The sequence below is a fragment of the Vipera berus genome (genome assembly GCF_964194415.1).
Source record: "Vipera berus genome assembly, chromosome: 7".
In the NCBI taxonomy this organism is placed as follows: domain Eukaryota; kingdom Metazoa; phylum Chordata; class Lepidosauria; order Squamata; family Viperidae; genus Vipera; species Vipera berus.
The window spans coordinates 63,554,411-63,575,945 of NC_138209.1; the positions used below are offsets into that span (position 1 = coordinate 63,554,411).

The 21,535-nt window shown below is 37.4% G+C and overlaps 1 protein-coding gene across 1 annotated transcript in view; it reads right to left on the reverse strand.

The window, feature by feature from the left end:
- FSTL5 (follistatin like 5) overlaps positions 1–21,535 on the reverse strand; it is a 387,142-nt gene that overhangs the window by 130,784 nt on the left and 234,823 nt on the right. The window contains exon 6 of the mRNA XM_081332684.1: positions 13,501–13,621. Coding sequence (XP_081188810.1) covers positions 13,501–13,621 — 121 coding nt within the window. The remainder of the gene's footprint in view (positions 1–13,500; positions 13,622–21,535) is intronic.

Consider the following 21,535-nt stretch of genomic DNA (forward strand, 5'->3'; position numbering starts at 1 on the left):
AATAGGAATAATTGGTTTTAAAGGGTAATAATCTTCTGAAAAATGTAGTTTATATTTTCATGTATTTATTCAAGTGGAAAGGTGAATTTATGCAAAATTCAGTTCCATTATATGTTTGTTGTGCTTACACATGACTAGTTCAGGAAAAATCATTTCACTTAAATGTCATCAGTTTACCTAGTTTTTCATAGTCATTCTGACTTAAGCAATAAGTTGCTTAATGACTTCATGGATAAGTTAAAACTTATGTTTATAAAAAAATATATAAAAACCAATACAAAAACCAAATATTATCTTCAGCATTAAAAATTCAACCTAGAAGATTTCCCCTCCCAAACAGTCAGTAATGAAATGGGAAATCTAAAAGAACACTTGTCACATCCTAATACACATGGTTTTAAACAGAGAAATAATTAATATATGCTTAACTTGGCAGAGGGCTGTTTTCAAACATACACACACACACACACACACACATGTATGTGTGTGTGTGTGTATGTATATATATATATATATATATATATATATATATATATATATATATATATATACGTGTGTGCGTGTGTATGTATATGTATATGTATGTATGTATGTATATCTTAAATTTAATTATAAAGCAAAATCAGGCTTATGCTAGATAATTTACCATACAAAGCTGATTCTTTCCATATACTTCTAGCCATGCTGAAGACATTCTCTATGAAAAAGGGCTGAATTTGGAGGGGTAGGGCGACAATAATTTGACAGGAATGAGAAAATTGGAAGTAGTGCTAGTCCCTGCAGACCACTAGCAAAAAGAACTCAAGGAATAAATCAACCTGCTATTCCTTGATATCCTTCCATGCATTATACACATCTGCTATACAGGAGTTGTCATTTAATGACCAAAATTTACCCCAAAATTTCCATTGCTAAGCAACACAATAGTTAAGTGATTTCCCCCATTTTATGACCTTTCTTGCCACAATTGTTAAGTGAATTACTGCAGTTGTTCAGTTAGTAATATGGTTGTTGAGTCCAGCTTCTCCATTGCTTTGCTTGTCAGAAAGTTGCAAAAGGTGATCAAATGACCCTGGAACATTGCAACTATCATAAATACATGCCAGTTGCCAAGGAATTCTGCAATGGTCATAAGTGTGAAAAATAGTCATGCACCACTTTTTCCAGTGCTGTATCTTTGAACAATCACTAAATGAATAGCTGTAAGTCAAAAACTACCTGAATTGAAAAGCTTTGACATAAGTATTTGTATGTTCAAAAAAATTCTAATCAGAGAAATATGTGCTATGTGCCCACATGTTTCAAATATATTAATCTGCAATGTTGAAGAAACAGAAATTTAAGCCTGGAGATGACTTCTTTGTCCCTGCATGTCAGGGAAGATAAATTTCTGTCAATGGAAGATGCTTGCATAACTGTTGCATTTATACTTAAATCCTCTAACTGCTCCATTTTGTTCTTTGAATATGCCTCCCAACTGGAAGTTGGATCAACCAATCAGCATGTAGAACATGGCTCGTCTCACAACACATATGGTAGTTGAGACTTAAGAGATATGCACATTGGCCCATCTGCAATCATCTGCAACCTACAGTTATCCATCAACTCCTTTACAGCATAAGTAGGCATCAACAGCTACATGCAGTTGCAGACAAGTCTACATCAAGCTTTGGGCATCCGTGTTCTTTATATGATGCGGAAGAAATTGTGTTAACTTTGGACAAACAGGGAAAGAGAATTATCCTCTAATTTATTATATATTTTTACTAATTTCTAAATATTATTCAAGGTCTATTTTACAGCATAAATTCTGCCTGTCCAAACAGGTTAGCCTAGAAGATAAGCTGTCGGTTCAGTGATCTGAGATTTAAAACTTTTCCACTGCAGCTATCCTCAATAGAATAGTAAAGGCTTCAATTCCTTTTTGGATTTTTGAAGGCTGTTGAGACTATTTTCCCAAAGAGCTTCTAGTTCAAGCATTGACACTTAACTGATGGAAGCCACACAATGATCTGGAAGACAGGAGAAAGAACCTTTGCTAGATGAACAATCAGACAAGAGGCAGCTTTGCCCACAACAGGAACATAGGGATGCCAAACATCTCAGAAGAGACCTTTCCTAGTTTTTCAGGTTGAAAAGGTAACGGAGGAGAAATGTACTTTCAGATTTTCAAAATTCTGTTAATGTAACCTTACAATAAAGTAGAATTAGTTCATCTGGCAGTTTCTTGTAAGGCTGACCTCATTCTTGTAAGTCACAAAGTGCCTTTCTCCATTTTTGCCTTTTCAGGCCAAACAAACAAGAGAAAGTTCTTTCTGAAACATCTACAAGACTGGTGATAAGAAATTTAGAAAAGGATATTAAAAAGCTGCTTTTGTTGTGTTTTAACAAGGTGTTTAGGATTTTTGTGGAAATAAGGTGCTAAAATTGCTATGAGTAGATAGCGTGGAAGATATGTCAAATAAATAAATGACTAAATACCAATTAGCTGAATGAACTGGTGTCAAAACTTTGGATGAGGAGATCAGCGTAAAAAAGTGACATATTAATATAGCCATTAAAATAGAAGAAAGATTTTTCTTTTGTTAAATGTAACTTGTTCCTTAATGATACATCAGGGGTGTTAAACAACCGGCCGGCAGGCCGGTTTCATCGTACCGAAGCCACGCCCACCCCATTGCCAGCAATGCAAAAAGAGTCACGATATGTCACAACACATCACATGATGTGGCAAGTTTGACACCCGTGTTATACATGCAACAAAACCTTTACATCTACATTCAGTGGTGGGATTCAGCCGGTTCGCACCAGTTCGGCAGAACCGGTAGCTATTTTTTTTTGTCCAGGCCCAGAATGGACTTCCAGAAGCGGCATCCACACAGAGAACCAGTTGTTCACATATTTGAATCCCACCACTGTCTACATTATTTTCTACATGATCATGCCAATAGCCAATATTGTATTTTTATTTTTATCCTGTTATTTTGGAAGAAATTGAAATTGAACAAGAAAAAAGGACAAACAATAAAATATACATTATAAGAGCTAAATATAATGAACATACTGGATCATCGATTACAAAAGCATACAAGAATATACTCAAATGTTTTTCCCATGATAGAGCTAAGTTAATGTGAAATTATCTGTGCTATGTGATATTTTGTGAACAAGGCTGACCATTACTACTCATTTAAAGTTCTGTTGTTCCTTCTTTAAATTTTGACACTCCTGAGATTGTAACTGAGAGTGACAGGAGCTAAATCAAGAATTAAAAAGTGTAATAGCATCAGCCCTTTTTGAAAATGTCCACCAATTTAGCCAAGCCACTGAGCATTGACACACTGTTGATCAACATTATCTCTGTGAATGATCTAAATCAGGCATGTCAAATTGCCAGGCCACGGGCCAGATGCATCATGATGAAATCGCACCCACCCCATTGCTGGCAATGGGGAAAAACTCACGATACATCACGTGATGTCACATGACGTCACGAGTTTGACATGCCTGATCTAAATGAATCAGTGGTGGGATTCAAATATGTGAACAACCGGTTTTCTGTGTGAAATGCTGCTTCTGGAAGTCCATTCTGGGCTTGGGCAACAAAAAAATAGCTACTGGTTCTGCCAAAGTGGTGCAAACCAGCTGAATCCCACCACTGAAATGAATGCATTTTAGTAATCTAAGGTTTTGACTATCTTAGTAAATAAAATAAAATAAAATAAAATATTTTCATCTGGTCATTTGACAGGCTAGCAGGAGACCAGATATAAGTTATGTCATAACTGCTAACAGAATATCAAACTCTTTCGGTGAGAAAAGTTTACTACTCCTTAAGAGCTTTTAACTGATTCTGCAAGTAAACAATGTCTTTTGATTATTCTGAACAACTAAATACAGCATGTAACAAAATTGGTGAGCTTTTTGATGTACATGTATAAAAGTATCTAAGCAAGCTGGGCAAAGGCCAATTCAAAGAAGTCAGTCCTGATGAAATAAAAGAAAAAAAAACTCTAGATAAGAGGAGGAAGAAGATAAGAAGTAACAGTTCAAAAGAGAATTAGACAGGAGGAAAGTGAAACACATATTGACATTTCCACTCTTATATCTTATCTCAAAAATCAACAACCACCTTAACTCATTAAATCAAGATTTCCAACACGTATGTTTTGTTTTGCTTTCATTACTATTGTTGATAACCTGGCATTCACACTATAGTACTCAAATACACTTTTGATTTTAAAATGAAGGTCATTAGTTTTGGAAATGAACTTTGCAATTTTAGAAATAATCTGAAATTATATATTGAGGCCTATTAAAATCCCTTGTAAAACTTTTAAGTTTTTTTTTACAAAGAAAGCATGTGTCCTATAAAATGTACATTATATTTTACTTGCTTTTGTATTCTAAGCAATATTTAATGAAATTGTTTTTAGTATATAAAATGTTACATACCAAGCCCCCGGGAGCTTTCGGTCCTCACGGGGAAACCCTAACCCGGCAGCCGTTGACAGTTGACAGCTGTCAAAAGGCTGCCGGAAGAAGTCATGCATGCGCACGAGCCAACAGGCAGCCATTGACAGTGACAGGTGTCAAAAGGGCTACCAGGAGCATTCACGCATGTGCCAAGACCGATCCAGCTGACAGCCGCCGAAGCTGTCAGAACGCCGGTTCCCAAACAGGTCCACCAGCCAGCCGGCCGGTCAGCTGGCAGATTCCCCAAGCAGCCGAGCAAGCACAGCCCCCAGGAGATGTCAGACTGCCGGAAGGCTATTGGCTGCCACCCTAGTGGCGGGAAAGCACGGTTCTCTGATTGGTTGTTATGTTTGACAGTTCTCTATATAAAGCTGGTTTTGTGCACCTGTCAGCTGTCCGGAGCTGAAGCCAAATAAACGCCTGAAACCCTGCCTGCCGCCTTCCTCTCGTCTTTCGTGGAACAATTCATAAAATACAGATGATTTTATATTTAATTTTTAATAAAGCACATCCCCTCTCATTTTGATCTAGAGATGAAATGCCTGACTTTGTCATCAAAAGAAATAAGCAGAATATAGCAGAAAGGACTCTCACAAACCAGCTAGATGAGTGACTATATACAGTATATCACCCTAAGGGAGGTTTTTAATCAAGGATGGATAGTTGTGAAAGAAACTGTTTAGCCTATTTATTGACTTTATTCTGCATATTTTCAGACAAATCAGTTGTGCAAAACATACATCAGAAATCAGTACTGCGGAACTGACTCTTTGAAAGTTGTCATTCTGTATGTTGACATTCACAGAAAAAGAGAAACTTCAAACTTCTTTCTGTTTTGACATCTTTGTGTCAGATGTTCTGAGAAAACTAGTATTAAAAATAGAAAAGAATAATTGTAAGCAACCTCTTTTCTGAAAAGCATCCCAAGAGGCTGATCTTTTCAGCTTAATAACAGCCATTATAATTGTCTTAATATATCAGAACTGATATCAGTGCATTGAGATAACAAGGTACCATATTAGTGTCTTCATCTTATTTGATCTTATATGTATGCATTAATTCTCATAGCTTAAATTATTGTTATCTCAAATATGGTACAACTCTATATAAAAATTTGCAATTATGACTAAATATATGAACAACCCCCTTCATGGATTACTGCCTTGTCGTGGCGAAGGGGCTTGCGTAATTCAATGAAGCTATGAGCTATGCCGTGCAGGGCCACCCAAGACGGGCAGGTCATAGCAGAGAGTTCTGACAAAACGTGATCCACTGGAGAAGGAAATGGCAAACCACTCCAGTATCTTTGCCATGAAAACCCTATGGACAGTACCAAAAGGCAAAACGATATGACGCTGGAAGATGAGCCCCTCAGGTCAGAAGGCGTCCAATATGCTACTGGGGAAGAGCAGAGGGCTAGTACTAGTAGCGCCAGAACGAATGAAGCGACTGGGCCAAAGCCGAAAGGACGCTCAGCTGTGGATGTGTCTGGTGGTGAAAGGAAAGTCCGATGCTGTAAAGATTTTTTCTCCATAGGAACCTGGAATGTAAGATCCATGAATCAAGGAAAGCTGGACGTGGTCAAACAAGAGATGACAAGACTAAACATCGACATCTTAGGTATCAGCAAACTAAAATGGACAGGAATGGGTGAATTTAATTCATATGACCATCAGGTATACTACTGCGGGCAAGAATCCCTCAGAAGAAATGGAGTAGCCTTCATAGTCAATAAAAGAGTAGGAAAAGCAATACTGGGATACAACCCTCAAAATGACAGAATGATCTCAGTTCGAATCCAAGGCAAACCATTCAATATCACAGTAGTCCAAGTCTATGCCCCAACCACCAGTGCTGAAGAGGATGAAATTGACCAGTTCTATGAAGCTCTACAGCACCTTATAGAACTAACACCAAAAAATGATGTGCTTATCATCATGGGGGATTGGAATGCTAAAGTAGGAAGCCAAAAGATAACTGGAATAACAGGCAAGTTTGGCCTTGGAGTACAAAAGGAAGCAGGGCACAGGCTGATAGAATTTTGTCAAGAGCATACAATGGTCATAGCAAACACTCTTTTCCAACAACCCAAGAGACGGCTTTACACATGGACATCACCAGACGGTCAACACAGAAATCAGATTGAGTATATGCTCTGCAGCCAAAGATGGAGAAGCTCTATACAGTCAGTAAAAACAAGACCAGGAGCTGACTGTGGCTCAGACCATGAGCTTCTTGTTGCAAAGTTTAGGCTTAAATTAAAGAAAGTAGGGAAAAGCACTAGGCCAGTCAGGTATGAATTAAATCATATCCCTGTTGAATATACAGTAGAGGTGACAAATAGATTTAAGGAATTAGATCTGATAGACAGAGTGCCTGAAGAACTATGGACAGAGGTTCGCAACATTGTACAACAGGTAGCAACCAAAATCATCCCAAAGAAAAAGAAATGCAAGAAAGCAAAATGGCTGTCTGAGGAAGCTTTGCAAATAGCTGAGGAAAGGAGGGAAGCGAAAGGCAAGGGAGAAAAAGAAAGATATGCCCAATTAAATGCATAATTCCAAAGAATAGCTAGAAGAGATAAGAATGCCTTCTTAAATGAACAATGCAAAGAAATAGAAGAAAACAATAGAATAGGGAGGACCAGAGATCTTTTCAAGAAAATTGGAGAGATGAAAGGAACATTTCATGCAAAAATGGGCATGATAAAGGACCAAAATGGCAGGGACCTAACAGAGGCCGAAGAGATTAAGAAGAGGTGGCAAAATTACACAGAAGAACTATACAAGAATGAGCTTAACGTCCCTGATAATCACAATGAGGTGGTCACTGACCTCGAGCCAGACATCCTAGAATGTGAAGTGAAGTGGGCCTTAGAAAAGCTGAGCAACAACAAAGCTAGTGGAGGTGACAGTATTCCAGCTGAGCTATTCAAAATCTTAAAAGACGATGCAGTAAAAGTGCTACACTCAATTTGCCAGCAAATTTGGAAAACTGAACAGTGGCCACAGGATTGGAAAAGATCAGTTTACATTCCAATTCCAAAGAAAGGCAGTGCCAAAGAATGTTCAAACTATCGCACCATTGCACTCATTTCACATGCTAGTAAAGTTATGCTTAAAATTCTACAAGCTAGACTCCAGCAGTATGTGGATCGAGAACTACCAGAAGTACAAGCAGGATTTTGAAGAGGCAGAGAAACTAGAGATCAAATTACTAACATACGCTGGATCATGGAGAAAGCTAGAGAGTTCCAGAAAAACATCTACTTCTGCTTCATTGACTATGGTAAAGCCTTTGATTGTGTGGATCATAACAAACTGTGGCAAGTCCTTAAAGAGATGGGCATACCAGACCATCTTATTTGTCTCTTGAGAAACCTATATGCCAGACATGTCAAACACAAGGCCCGGGGGCCAGATCTGGCCTGTAAAGTGGTTTCATGTGGCCCCCGAAGCCATCCTGGAAACAGTGAGGGAATGGTCCCCGCTGCCTTGGTCCTGGCCCAGAGACCCTCCTTCTGCCAGAGACCCTCAGATCTTTCCCACTCCTGCCCAGGCCCCCATAGGCACCCTTGATGCCAATGATGTAGAGCTGGCCATGCCCACCCAGTAGGCCCTACGGACTCCAGCTGCGCCCACTCAGTAGGCCGCACCCACCCTGGCCATACCCACCAGGCCCCCCGAGGGCAACCACAATGCTGATGTGGCCCTCAATGAAATTGAGTTTGACACCCCTGCTATATGCGGACCAAGAAGCAACAGTGAGAACTGGACACGAAACCACTGATTGGATCAAAATTAGGAAAGGAGTCCAGCAAGGCTGTATACTGTCGCCTTGCCTATTTAACTTATGTGCAGAGCACATCATGAGAAAGGCAGGGCTAGATGAATCAAAAGTTGGAATTAAGATTGCCGGAAAAAACATCAACAACCTAAGATATGCAGATGATACCACTCTAATGGCAGAAAGTGAAGAAGAACTAAAGAGCCTCTTGTTGCGAGTGAAGAAGGAGAGTGCAAAACTTGGGTTGAAACTAAACATTAAGAAAACCAAGATCATGGCATCTGGCCCTCTCAATTCCTGGCAAATAGATGGGGAAGAAATGGAGGTAGTGACAGATTTTATTTTCCTGGGCTCCAAGATCACTGCAGATGGGGACTGTAGCCAAGAAATTAAAAGACGCTTGCTCCTCGGGAGGAAAGCCATGGCAAATCTAGACAGCACACTAAAAAGCAGAGACATCACCCTGTCAACAAAAGTGCGTATAGTCAAGGCTATGGTCTTCCCAGTTGCAATGTATGGCAGTGAAAGTTGGACCATAAGAAAGGCTGAGTGCCAAAGAATTGAAGCCTTTGAACTATGGTGCTGGAGAAGACTCCTGCGAGTCCCTTGGACTGCAAGGCGATCAAACCGGTCAGTCCTAGAGGAGATCAACCCTGACTGCTCTTTGGAAGGCCAGATCCTGAAGCTAAAACTCAAATACTTTGGCCACCTAATGAGAAGGAAGGACTCACTGGAGAAGAGCCTAATGCTGGGAAAGATTGAGGGCAATAGAAGAAGGGGACGACAGAGAATGAAGTGGCTGGATTTAGTCACTGAAGCAGTAGGCGTGAGCTTAAATGGACTCCAGAAGATGGTAGAGGACAGGAAGGCCTGGAGGAACGTTGTCCATAGGGTCACGATGGGTTGGACATGACTTACTAACTAACTACAACAACATATGAACAACATTTTACGATTTAAATATTTCTTACTTCTGGATATGAGAAACATGTTGTGCTTGCCTTGAATCTTTACCTAATATTCAAAATTTAATAGTTGTAAATTACTGCAATTGCAAAATATTGTTTTATGGTCACCTGTTATCCTTCAGTTTATTCAGAAGAAATATTTTTATTTTTTAAGAACAAAAATTAAAACTCTGATAGATGAGATATAATTTTAGCATTTTATTATTTTTCAGAAGTGGCAGTAGGATTAACATGATTATTCTGTATTTGTTTTTATTTTTTAAAAAAATGTTTTACCTGGCTTTAATGTGAAAGCACCTCAAGAGAATTCCTGCCATAAGCCTTTTTTTAAAGGTTATAAAGTATAAGTAACCATTTTTCCCACAAAATAGTAAAGAGTATGCAGCAGAACACATTCACAGAAAAATATTCAGGCATTTAGATGCTCATAAAGAGGCACACAAATACACACAAAGGAAATTTTAAGCATTGCTAAAAGGGCTTCTGAAGGAATTTTAAAATACCCTTCAGTAAGACAAAAAGAAAAAGAAAAAAGAAATCTGAACAGGAAAGAAAAAAAAGCTTTTTAGAAAGTGAACAATAAGTTTAGTATTCAAACAGAATTCTCAAAAATTCTGTATGTGTGTGTATACACATGGGTGCGTTAAAATGAATATTATGTACCACATTTTAGAACTAAGGGCAGATTTTTAAAAAAAATCACATACAAATAAATAGAAAAGCAAAAATAATTCTTTGTACAAATGATAATGAATGACATTTTTAAAATTACATTTTTATGTGATCTCTATCTGTTTTTCAATAATAGAAAACATAATATGAGAGATAAATCATATCAGTGGATAACTTAAAAAAAGTAAGTCAATTGGGTAGGGATCATATTTTCTTTAAAAATAAACGCTAGACTCACTTGAAGTCTGAATTTAAGATGAAGGATTGCATTTCAAAATCCTGATAATGATTAAATTGAATTTTCACCCATTATCTCTAATCAAATGTACATTTGCATTCTTATAGATGAAGGCTATAGATTGGAGGAAGATCACAGAGTTCTCAAGAGCACCAATGCACATAATTACTTTTCTTGTTGCCTCTGGAATCCCTAGATTGCTTTTTTAAAAAATAGGAATATGGCATGCTGCAAAGCAAAGTACTGTTCTCCAGCATCACATTTATGTGCAGGAATGCCCTTGGACTCTCAGTCATGGTATCCTGTTATTTCTGTGGGATAACACTCAGAGAGAGAATCTTGTATGCGTAAATTGTGCCTACACAATCTGGTTAATGGGTGTTTTGTGAAATGCCATGTCTTCCAGGTCAATTTTGTGAATAGGCTATTCTTCCATGACAACCATTTTATGCATGCCCACTACATGTTCTTAAACTTTTAAATGTCACCCAGGCTGAAAAGGTCACCTAAAGATTTAATGTCCTTTTTCTGAAGTCTTATCCACTCATAAAAGGCTGGCAACTAGCTTTTATTTTACTTAAATACATTTTTCTGCCCAAAGCAAAAGAGCAAAATAAGATCCATGACATCAATTTCCAACTGCCTCTGAACATGAATATTTTGAGGTGCACTTTGAAATAGTTAAATTTCTTGCAAGTGGTAAATTAGCATCCACCACAATCATATGAACTATTCTCTATTACCCAAAATGGATAGTTCATCAAAATAATCTCATCATGTAGTCTGAACTATGCAATATTTCAACCCTTAGTAAGAGAAGTGTTTCAGTGGTAGAAAGATATTGACAAAACTAAAAACTAAAACTAAAATATCTAGAGGATAAAAAGGGAATAATGCCCTTTTGGGGATTAACAGCCACAGGACGTGGCTTTATTAAAAGATAGTTTGAAGGCTTATTTTCACACCTATTAAAATAAATCTGTAGGTATTGCATGTGGGCTAAGGAGCGATTTTATTTTATTTTAACAAAGGTCATGTAGGGTAGCAAGCCCCAGGATTTATTCTCATGCTATAAAGACATAAGTGGTTAAAAATTAGTAACTGAGAATACCATGTCTGTGAACAAAATTAAATACTGAAAATGTTATTTTTCTAAAACTGAATATTCTGCTTGCAAATAAATGAGCAAACTCATTTATGGGTAACTGGTTTCTATGGCTCACATTTTCAATAGTTTTTTAAAGTACTATTAAATCCTATATTTGTGTGTGTTTGTGTATGTTTGTGTGTGATAGAGAGAGAGAAAGAGCGAGAGAGTGTGTGTAAAGTGAAGAAAATCAGGATTTCCAGTCTGTGCCATTCACTGGGGGATATCGCATAATTAACTATGATTAGTTTTGTTCAATCCTTCAATTCTGAAGGTTTAGCTAGTCAGAACTGAACAGTAATGAAGGGGTATAAAATTATTACCTTTTGGTATTATTTTACAGTTTCTTATTTTTTTTCCCTTTATTGCACTGCACATGTTCTCTAGGGGAGATTTAGCATAATACCATATAAAACTCTATTTAAAAGTTGAATTTTTTTATCTACAAAAATGTAAAACCCTATTGCTTAGAGATTCTAAATCACGATACTCCCAGAATAATTTTCAATTTTGCTTCCTTATGAATTTTCTATCTATATTTGATAGATAACTATAGATAGAACAGTTAACTCTAACTTAACTGTTTTGTTAAAAATGTATGCAAATATTAGTAAAACAATAGTAATAATTAATCATGTGTCAGAATCCATTTATATCACATCCATAAATGTATGTTTAAAACATTTCCCCCCCCCCTGGATTCTGCCATCTCCCAAGGAAGGAGGAGCAGATGTGGATTCAGTTATTTCAAAGACCAAGGGAAACCTTTTGAACTGGGGGAACAAAGGGGAGGGTTAGGGAAGAAGGCATCTGGCCTGTGTCTCCATTTGAATCTGTAAAGGAAGAAGGCAATAACCGTAAAGATCCGAAGTTCCCTTTTTCCCATGAAAGGGATGACACAAAGTAAATGAGGGGGGGGCTGACCAAATGGGGTTGAGGGAAAGGGGGGTTGAACTGGGAACTCTTTATAAAGTTTCAATCTGTAAAACAATACCAGGTCCTGTCTTGTATTTCCACAACCAAACATGTCCTAGTAAAAATTCCTTTTGGACTAGAACTGACTCCAAGAGTTTTTGTTTTCCTAAGTCGTGAATTGGGGTGGGTCCTGACATCATGTTAGTTTCACATTCCAATCCTGTTTTAAAAGAAGTTAATTGTCTAAGAATTTACAAAATAAATGTAAAAGTGAACTGAATGTTTGAATGTTTTGAATTTAAAAATACCCTTTTGTGTTAGCAGACTTCATATTCTTCCACAGGCCACTTTTTCCATTTTTCCTATTCTACTGAATCTTCCTAAAGTGATGAACACCAAAAGTCTTTCTAAAGTAAAGATTATTTTATAAAAACTGTGTAAACTGTAGCAGTTGCATTGAAGCCTAAACTCAACACCTAGCACTGATAAGCAAAGCAAAGCAAACGAAACAAAACAAAACACAACCTGAGGCTAGTTTTTTTTTTCTCTTTTTAACTCAAGATACAAGCATCATCAACACTGGCTACATAGCTATATAATAATCATTATCTTTCCCCCAGCAAATTATTGTGGGTCCTATTTTCAATGTAATGACACTATGTTGCATGACACATAGCTGCCGCAGTGTGAATCAGTAATATACCTAAATGATGGGAAGAAAAATGAAATGATAGATCCCGAATTTCAAAAAAGAGACAGAGTATTTGGCTAGTTGGGAAAGATGAAGGAAATGGCCTTTCTGAAGTAGCAACTTTTCACCTACAAAGCAAAGTTATTAACCTCTGTGTCATTTTAAAATATTGATTGTAAATAGAATTTCATTTTTAGAGATAAGGATATTGCTTCAGTTGAGGGAACATTTCTTCAGTGAAAACAGTCATTGAATTGGATAGCCTATAAAGAAGTAAGGCATTCCAACCAAAACAGACAACAGCATTAGACACAACATCAGAGGACGAGACTACTTTCAAATTATAGAATGAAAACATACTTAAAGATTGAATTTGTAATGAGAGGCAATTGACTAAAGCCTGGTGTCTTTCATTTCTATTCAAAAAAATAGTTGCTCTCCCATTTGGCAGCAGAACAGCTGGGCTGTGCAGATAACTACTAAGACTTAAATATAGGAGAGCTTCCATTGCAATAGGATTCAACCTCACTATATGATTCATAACAGTGTGTATAACATTTCTAAAAGCAGTAACTTTCTATGGAATAAAATCAGGAATCATACTCACGGAATGCTCTATAGAATTCTTCCAGGCCAAGATGCTTGTCACCATTATAATCATCATATTTCAACAGATCAAAAAGAGAGCAGTCAGACATATCCTTGCCAAGTTCATCTTGTTTTATTACCTGACAAGAGAATTTGTAACCATGAAATTACACTGGAGCTCAAGGAATTGAATGGTATAATTAAGTATTTCTGATATCATTTAACAGATCATATTAAAGATGCTTTAGGCCAGTGAACTAGAACTATATAAAAGCAGAGGTTTCCAGTTCTTTTATAATTATAAAATGTGTCATTCATACATTTTTTATTTAATATATATGCTTAGATTTAGAATCCTGTCTCTATACAACAATGGGTAAAACAATAACATACCAGAATTATTCTGGGTGGTTGAATCCCCTCCCCATTTACCCCCAAATTAATCAGTTTTCTCTTTTTTCATACGTAAAAAGAAACACTATATGTGTACAAGGAAAACTAGTAAGTCAAACTGAAAAGATGCATCACAGATATATCCATAGCCTTTTCATGGCAACATTTCAAAAGTGGTTTGTTACTTCCCCTTCTACTCCTCTTCCTCCTTCACCCCCTTGCCCTTTCAATCTAATCTGTAGCACTGACTCCTGTAAAGATTGATTAGACTTAACTTAGCTTCCAAACAATAGTGTCACGTGGTAAGATGCCTGTATTTGTCAGGAAAAATCCGGTCAAAACATAGATTTCATTTGAATTTGTATTCATTTTGATTTTGATTTTCTAGTTTAATCAGAAAATAGGTATAATTTATGTGAATTGTAAAATCAATTGCTTTGATTTTCATTTTCATGAGAAAACCTTTGGACTAGAACATGCAGATCATTAGTTTGAAAATGTCCAGTGGTTGATTAATTTGTCTTGCCAGTTCATGTCATAAATCTGATTCACTCTTGAATGGAATTTCAGCATGATTCTATCAAATATTCATACAATTCTGCTATTTATAACTTGCTAAGCACATTGATTTGTGCTTTAGATTGTAAGCCACCCTGAGTCTTCGGAGAAGGGCGGGATATAAATGGGATTATATATATATATATATATATATATATATATATATATATATATATATATATATATATATATATATATATATATATATATACACAATATGCTACTGGGGAAGAGCAGAGGGCTAGTACTAGTAGCGCCAGAAAGAATGAAGCGACTGGGCCAAAGCCGAAAGGACGCTCAGCTGTGGATATGTCTGGTGGTGAAAGGAAAGTCCGATGCTGTAAAGATTTTTTCTCCATAGGAACCTGGAATGTAAGATCCATGAATCAAGGAAAGCTGGACGTGGTCAAACAAGAGATGACAAGACTGAACATCGACATCTTAGGTATCAGCGAACTAAAATGGACAGGAATGGGTGAATTTAATTCAGATGACCATCAGGTATACTACTGCGGGCAAGAATCCCTCAGAAGAAATGGAGTAGCCTTCATAGTCAATAAAAGAGTAGGAAAAGCAATACTGGGATACAATCCTCAAAATGACAGATTGATCTCAGTTCGAATCCAAGGCAAACCATTCAATATCACAGTAGTCCAAGTCTATGCCCCAACCACCGGTGCTGAAGAGGATGAAATTGACCGGTTCTATGAAGCCCTACAGCACCTTATAGAACTAACACCAAAAAATGATGTCCTTATCATCATGGGGGATTGGAATGCTAAAGTAGGAAGCCAAAAGATAACCGGAATAACAGGCAAGTTTGGCCTTGGAGTACAAAATGAAGCAGGGCACAGGCTGATAGAATTTTGTCAAGAGAATACGATGGTCATAGCAAACACTCTTTTCCAACAACCCAAGAGACGGCTCTACACGTGGACATCACCAGACGGTCAACACAGAAATCAGATCGACTATATGCTCTGCAGCCAAAGATGGAGAAGCTCTATACAGTCAGTAAAAACAAGACCAGGAGCTGACTGTGGCTCAGACCATGAGCTTCTTGTTGCAAAGTTTAGGCTTAAACTGAAGAAAGTAGGGAAAAGCACCAGGCCAGTCAGGTATGAATTAAATCATATCCCCGTTGAATATACAGTAGAGGTGACAAATAGATTTAAGGAATTAGATCTGATAGACAGAGTGCCTGAAGAACTATGGACAGAGGTTCGCAACATTGTACAAGAGGTAGCAACCAAAACCATCCCAAAGAAAAAGAAATGCAAGAAAGCAAAATGGCTGTCTGAGGAAGCTTTGCAAATAGCTGAGGAAAGGAGGGAAGCAAAAGGCAAGGGAGAAAAAGAAAGATACGCCCAATTGAATGCAGAATTCCAGAGAATAGCTAGAAGAGATAAGAATGCCTTCTTAAATGAACAGTGCAAAGAAATAGAAGAAAACAATAGAATAGGGAGGACCAGAGATCTTTTCAAGAAAATTGGAGAGATGAAGGGAACGTTCAATGCAAAAATGGGCATGATAAAGGACCAAAATGGCAGGGACCTAACAGAGGCAGAAGAGATTAAGAAGAGGTGGCAAAATTACACAGAAGAACTATACAAGAATGAGCTTAACGTCCCTGATAATCACAATGAGGTGGTCACTGACCTCGAGCCAGACATCCTAGAATGTGAAGTGAAGTGGGCCTTAGAAAAGCTGAGCAACAACAAAGCTAGTGGAGGTGACAGTATTCCAGCTGAGCTATTCAAAATCTTAAAAGACGATGCAGTAAAAGTGCTACACTCAATTTGCCAGCAAATTTGGAAAACTCAACAGTGGCCACAGGATTGGAAAAGATCAGTTTACATTCCAATTCCAAAGAAAGGCAGTGCCAAAGAATGTTCAAACTATCGCACCATTGCACTCATTTCTCATGCTAGTAAAGTTATGCTTAAAATCCTACAAGCTAGACTCCAGCAGTATGTGGATCGAGAACTACCAGAAGTACAGGCAGGATTTCGAAGAGGCAGAGGAACTAGAGATCAAATAGCCAACATACGCTGGATCATGGAGAAAGCTAGAGAGTTCCAGAAAAACATCTACTTCTGCTTCATTGACTATGCTAAAGCCTTTGATTGTGTGGATCATAACAAACTGTGGCAAGTTCTTAAGGAGATGGGAGTACCAGAACATCTTATTTGTCTCTTGAGAAACCTATATGCGGGCCAAGAAGCAACAGTGAGAACTGGACACGGAACCACTGATTGGTTCCAAATTGGGAAAGGAGTCCGGCAAGGCTGTATACTGTCGCCTTGCCTATTTAACTTATATGCAGAGCACATCATGAGAAAGGCAGGGCTAGATGAATCAAAAGTTGGAATTAAGATTGCTGGAAGAAATATCAACAACCTAAGATATGCAGATGATACCACTCTAATGGCAGAAAGTGAAGAGGAACTGAAGAGTCTCTTGTTGCGAGTGAAGAAGGAGAGTGCAAAAGTTGGGTTGAAACTAAACATTAAGAAAACCAAGATCATGGCATCCGGCCCTCTCAATTCCTGGCAAATAGATGGGGAAGAAATGGAGGTAGTGACAGATTTTATTTTCCTGGGCTCCAAGATCACTGCAGATGGGGACTGTAGTCAAGAAATTAAAAGACGCTTGCTCCTGGGGAGGAAAGCCATGGCAAATCTAGACAGCACACTAAAAAGCAGAGACATCACCCTGTCAACAAAAGTGCGTATAGTCAAGGCTATGGTCTTCCCAGTTGCAATGTATGGCAGTGAAAGTTGGACCATAAGAAAGGCTGAGCGCAAAAGAATTGAGGCCTTTGAACTCTGGTGCTGGAGAAGACTCCTGCGAGTCCCTTGGACTGCAAGGCGATCAAACCGGTCAGTCCTAGAGGAGATCAACCCTGACTGCTCTTTAGAAGGCCAGATCCTGAAGCTAAAACTCAAATACTTTGGCCACCTAATGAGGAGGAAGGACTCACTGGAGAAGAGCCTAATGCTGGGAAAGATTGAGGGCAATAGAAGAAGAGGACGACAGAGAATGAGGTGGCTGGATGGAGTCACTGAAGCAGTAGGCGTGAGCTTAAATGGACTCCAGAAGATGGTAGAGGACAGGAAAGCCTGGAGGAACATTGTCCATAGGGTCGCGATGGGTCGGACACGACTTCGCAACTAACAACAAATATATATATATATATATATATATATATATATATATATATATATATATATATATATATATATATATATATATATATATATATATATATATATATATATATATATATATATATATATATATATATATATATATATATATATATATATATATATATATATATATATATATAAACGTTCATTCAAAAACAATGGAAGAAAGAGATTTCTCAATTTGTTTGGCTAGATTAAAAAAATTCTGAGAGTTAAGTACAAAGTTCTGTCTGATGCTAAAGAGAGAGGCGGCTTAGTCTTACTAGATTTAAAAGTGTACTTTGAACCTTGCTACTTAGTTTGGTTAAAAGCAGGGCTTTTTTTCTCATAGAACACTCAGAACGGAGTTCCGGCACCTTTTTTGGATGGAACCTTGTAGGGTAAGCAAGACAGGTTGTATGACATGTGTGAGTTCCGGCACCTTTTTCTTTTACAAAAAAAGCACTGGTTAAAAGAATAGGTGATTCTAAGAGATAAGAGGTTATTGGACTTGGAAAGGCATTTTTAATTGGCCAGCATCATAAAAAGACAAGCAGCCTCTTAGTTACATTACATATAAATATCCCTTCCCAGGCACCTTTTTAACATCAAAATTGGTTTTAGAGAAGATCAGCCAGTCCCAAAGATTGTTAATATCTTATAGATACAAGCAGCTGGTTATAAGCAGGAAAAGCAGTTACTATATTTACATTAGTGCTGTCTATCAAATATAAAGGCATGTCATCAAAAATAATCCAATAAAGAATTAGATTAATAAGGATATTCCTATTATAGGAATTCAGGTTCATTTATATAAGCATGATTTGTCATGGAAAAGAGAAGATGCTGATAGTGTTTCTGCAAAATGATGCTTCTGTAGAGCTCAAAAGGACTATTAAGATTTTGCAACTTTGATTCAGACTGATTGTCTTGTCTTGTCTGTCTAACATGGAGTCATTAAGAGATAGCATGGAACCAGTAACATGGGTAAACCTGTATTCACTGATCACATGAGGCAGAAAGCAACTGAAGACATGGCTGCACCACTTCCTCTCTGCATGAGCTAACTCTACCTTCAGTTTCAAACTTTGCACCAACAAAACTTCAAGATAATTCAACTTGCATTCATGGGAACATAATTATTGCCATATTATTATAAATTCTGATTAGGTGATCCAGAGAAGCTGTCTTTCTTTTCTTCCATTACAATGTGTTGCTAAAGATCACTGTGGGGTTTGGGGGAGACTAGAAAATAATTTCCATAAAAAATAACGCTGAGTCATCTAGTTTGTCTGGCACTTAGAATCCCATCAAAATCATCCAGTACATAAAATAATGCAGACCTGATTACTGAACTGAATTCCTGATCAGTAATTTAAAATACCAAGTCTTCTAAGAATCCACCTCAGAGCATTAAACAGCTCATGTTTGGCACTATAATAATGAAATTATTGATGAATAATTTCATCAATTAATGAAATTATTATAATGTATATTTATGCAAGAAATTGTAAGTGCTTCTGTGACAAAAAGCATGCATGACATTTGTTTACTATGAAGAAGTTTTTCAAAATGATTTGCCATACAATAATGGGAGTAACTATTATGCTGAAGATTTGATTCTAGGACATGTAACATGTCCTGACTGTATACTAATTAATCATATTATAAAATATTTGAGTGTCTTTATCTTAGCTTTGCATCTAACTGGATAAGATGACAGGAATCATATTACTTACACAATAGAAGTCAGAATGCTTATTAACCAATTTCTTAATAAATTATGCTTTGTAATAAATCAATTTGTGCATTGTAACAAATTAGTTAAAAGACAGTATAGTATAGTATAGTTACTTTGTAGTAACAAAACAAATGTTAGTCCAGACTTTGGGTCCATCAGGATTTGATTAGCAGAATCTAACAGCCAAAATTCATACAAGAATTCATAAAATTCAATTGATATCAATTAAATTGAACAATGGTCCATAAGTAAGCATTGGTTTTATGTGTATGATGTCTGTCTCCAAATCTGTCATCTTATAAATGCTTTTGGGTTTTAAATTCCTAAGTTCCTCCTCTGGGAAGTTGAGTTCTGCTGTCCCAGGTGCTGCTGTGTCTACGGTGCTCCTCTCTTAGTGAGCTAAGGGTTGTCTTCATCAGGTCAATAGCTGTTTCTAGCACCTGCTCTTCTTCACTGACATGCAGGGAGCTCTCCATCTCTTGCTTCCATCCCAGTTGGTGGCCGCCCCACCTCAGGGTCACTTTCCTCGATGACTTTCCCCACTCACTTTTCCTTCCAACGCCCATCGACCACCGCGGTTTGCGGTCGTGCATCTCTGCCACCTCTTCCCCAGAGGAATCTGATGCTTTGGCTTCCCGCCGTTGGTGGGGTTTCGGTTGAGGGGAAAACTCCCTTTCCATGGGCTTTCTTCCTCCCTTGCTTCGTCGTTAGACATTGTATTTTTTTGCAAAGTCCCCCGGTAAGGGTTTTCCTTCCAGGTTGACTCTTACTGCAGATCCTGTCTAATGTCAGGACCCACCCCAATCCACATCTTAGGAAAATAAAGAACTCTTGGAGTCAGGTCTTGTCCAAAAGGAGTTTTTACTAAGACATGATCGGTTGTGGAAATACAAGACAGGATTTGGCATTGTGTTACAACTTATGCTTTATAAAGAGTTCCTAGTTCAACCCACTCCCCTCAAAACCCATTTGGTCAGACCCACATCAATTAAACTTTGGTGTCAACCCTTTTGTGGGAAAGAGGGAACTTCCTGTGTCTTTATGATTATTGCCTCCTTCCTTTTCAGATTCAAATGGAGATACAAACCAGATCCCCCCTCCCTTCCCCTCCTTGGTTGTCCTAAGATCAAAAGGGTTTTCCCTGGTCTTTCAATGGAGTCTCCGGCCAGGCTGAATAAACACCTTCTCCTCTCCCCTCGGAGAAATGGCAGAATCCAGGGATGGCACAATATTTTAAACATACATTTATGAATGTGATATACAGTAAATGGATTCTGACAGTGGCCTTAATTGGTCTAAAGTAGTTTAGGACTGAACATCAGGCACTAAAATTATTATCATTTCTTTTGATGCCCTGAAGGCTAGTTTGAACTCTTTACCTTATGATACAATAATTTTTTAACATGCTTTTTTGGGGTAATTTACTCAGAGTTTACATTTTCCTTGCTTAATATAGTACTTTACTGCAGGTGGCATAATAGCTTGATCATCTGTAGCTGCAGAGATTTTTCTCTAGGCCATGAGAAGTGAATCAGATTTGCTTTGACAAAGATTTTTTTTATTATTATTTCTTCATATAGATGAAAAGGCAACCCAATTTGTTTCAGTCAGATGCTTTGTATTGCCTTGAAAGCTCTCTTTCAATAGACAGAAAAGATTTTCACATATGGATTTTACATGAAAGAAGCACCTAATAATCAGTAGTGTCAGTTGGAGCATGTGAAGCACAGTCCTATTGCTTTTCCACTTCACTCTTGAAAGTGAGATGGCCACACTGCTTCATGAAACAGCTTCAAAGGTATACTTCACTCAGACCTTTTTCTAAGTGAAAACCTTTTAAGAAGTCTGCAAAATCCCAATATTCAGTACTTCCTACTACAATTCCAACCTGACATTTTCAGGATTACTTAATATTGTAACATTTTAATTCTATTTGGATTTATTTTGCCAGTGGTTGTTCTTTTTCTATTGGTTGCAATTTCTTCCATAAATATTTATTTTCATTAAGCATTTTTTTCATTAAGCATTCTTTCCTTTCTTTCTTTCTTTCTTTCTTTCTTTCTTTCTTTCTTTCTTTCTTTCTTTCTTTCTTTCTTTCTTTCTTTCTTTCACAGTATAGATTATTATATTGCAGTCAGACTCCTAGTGGCTCATAGTATTTCAATTAAAAA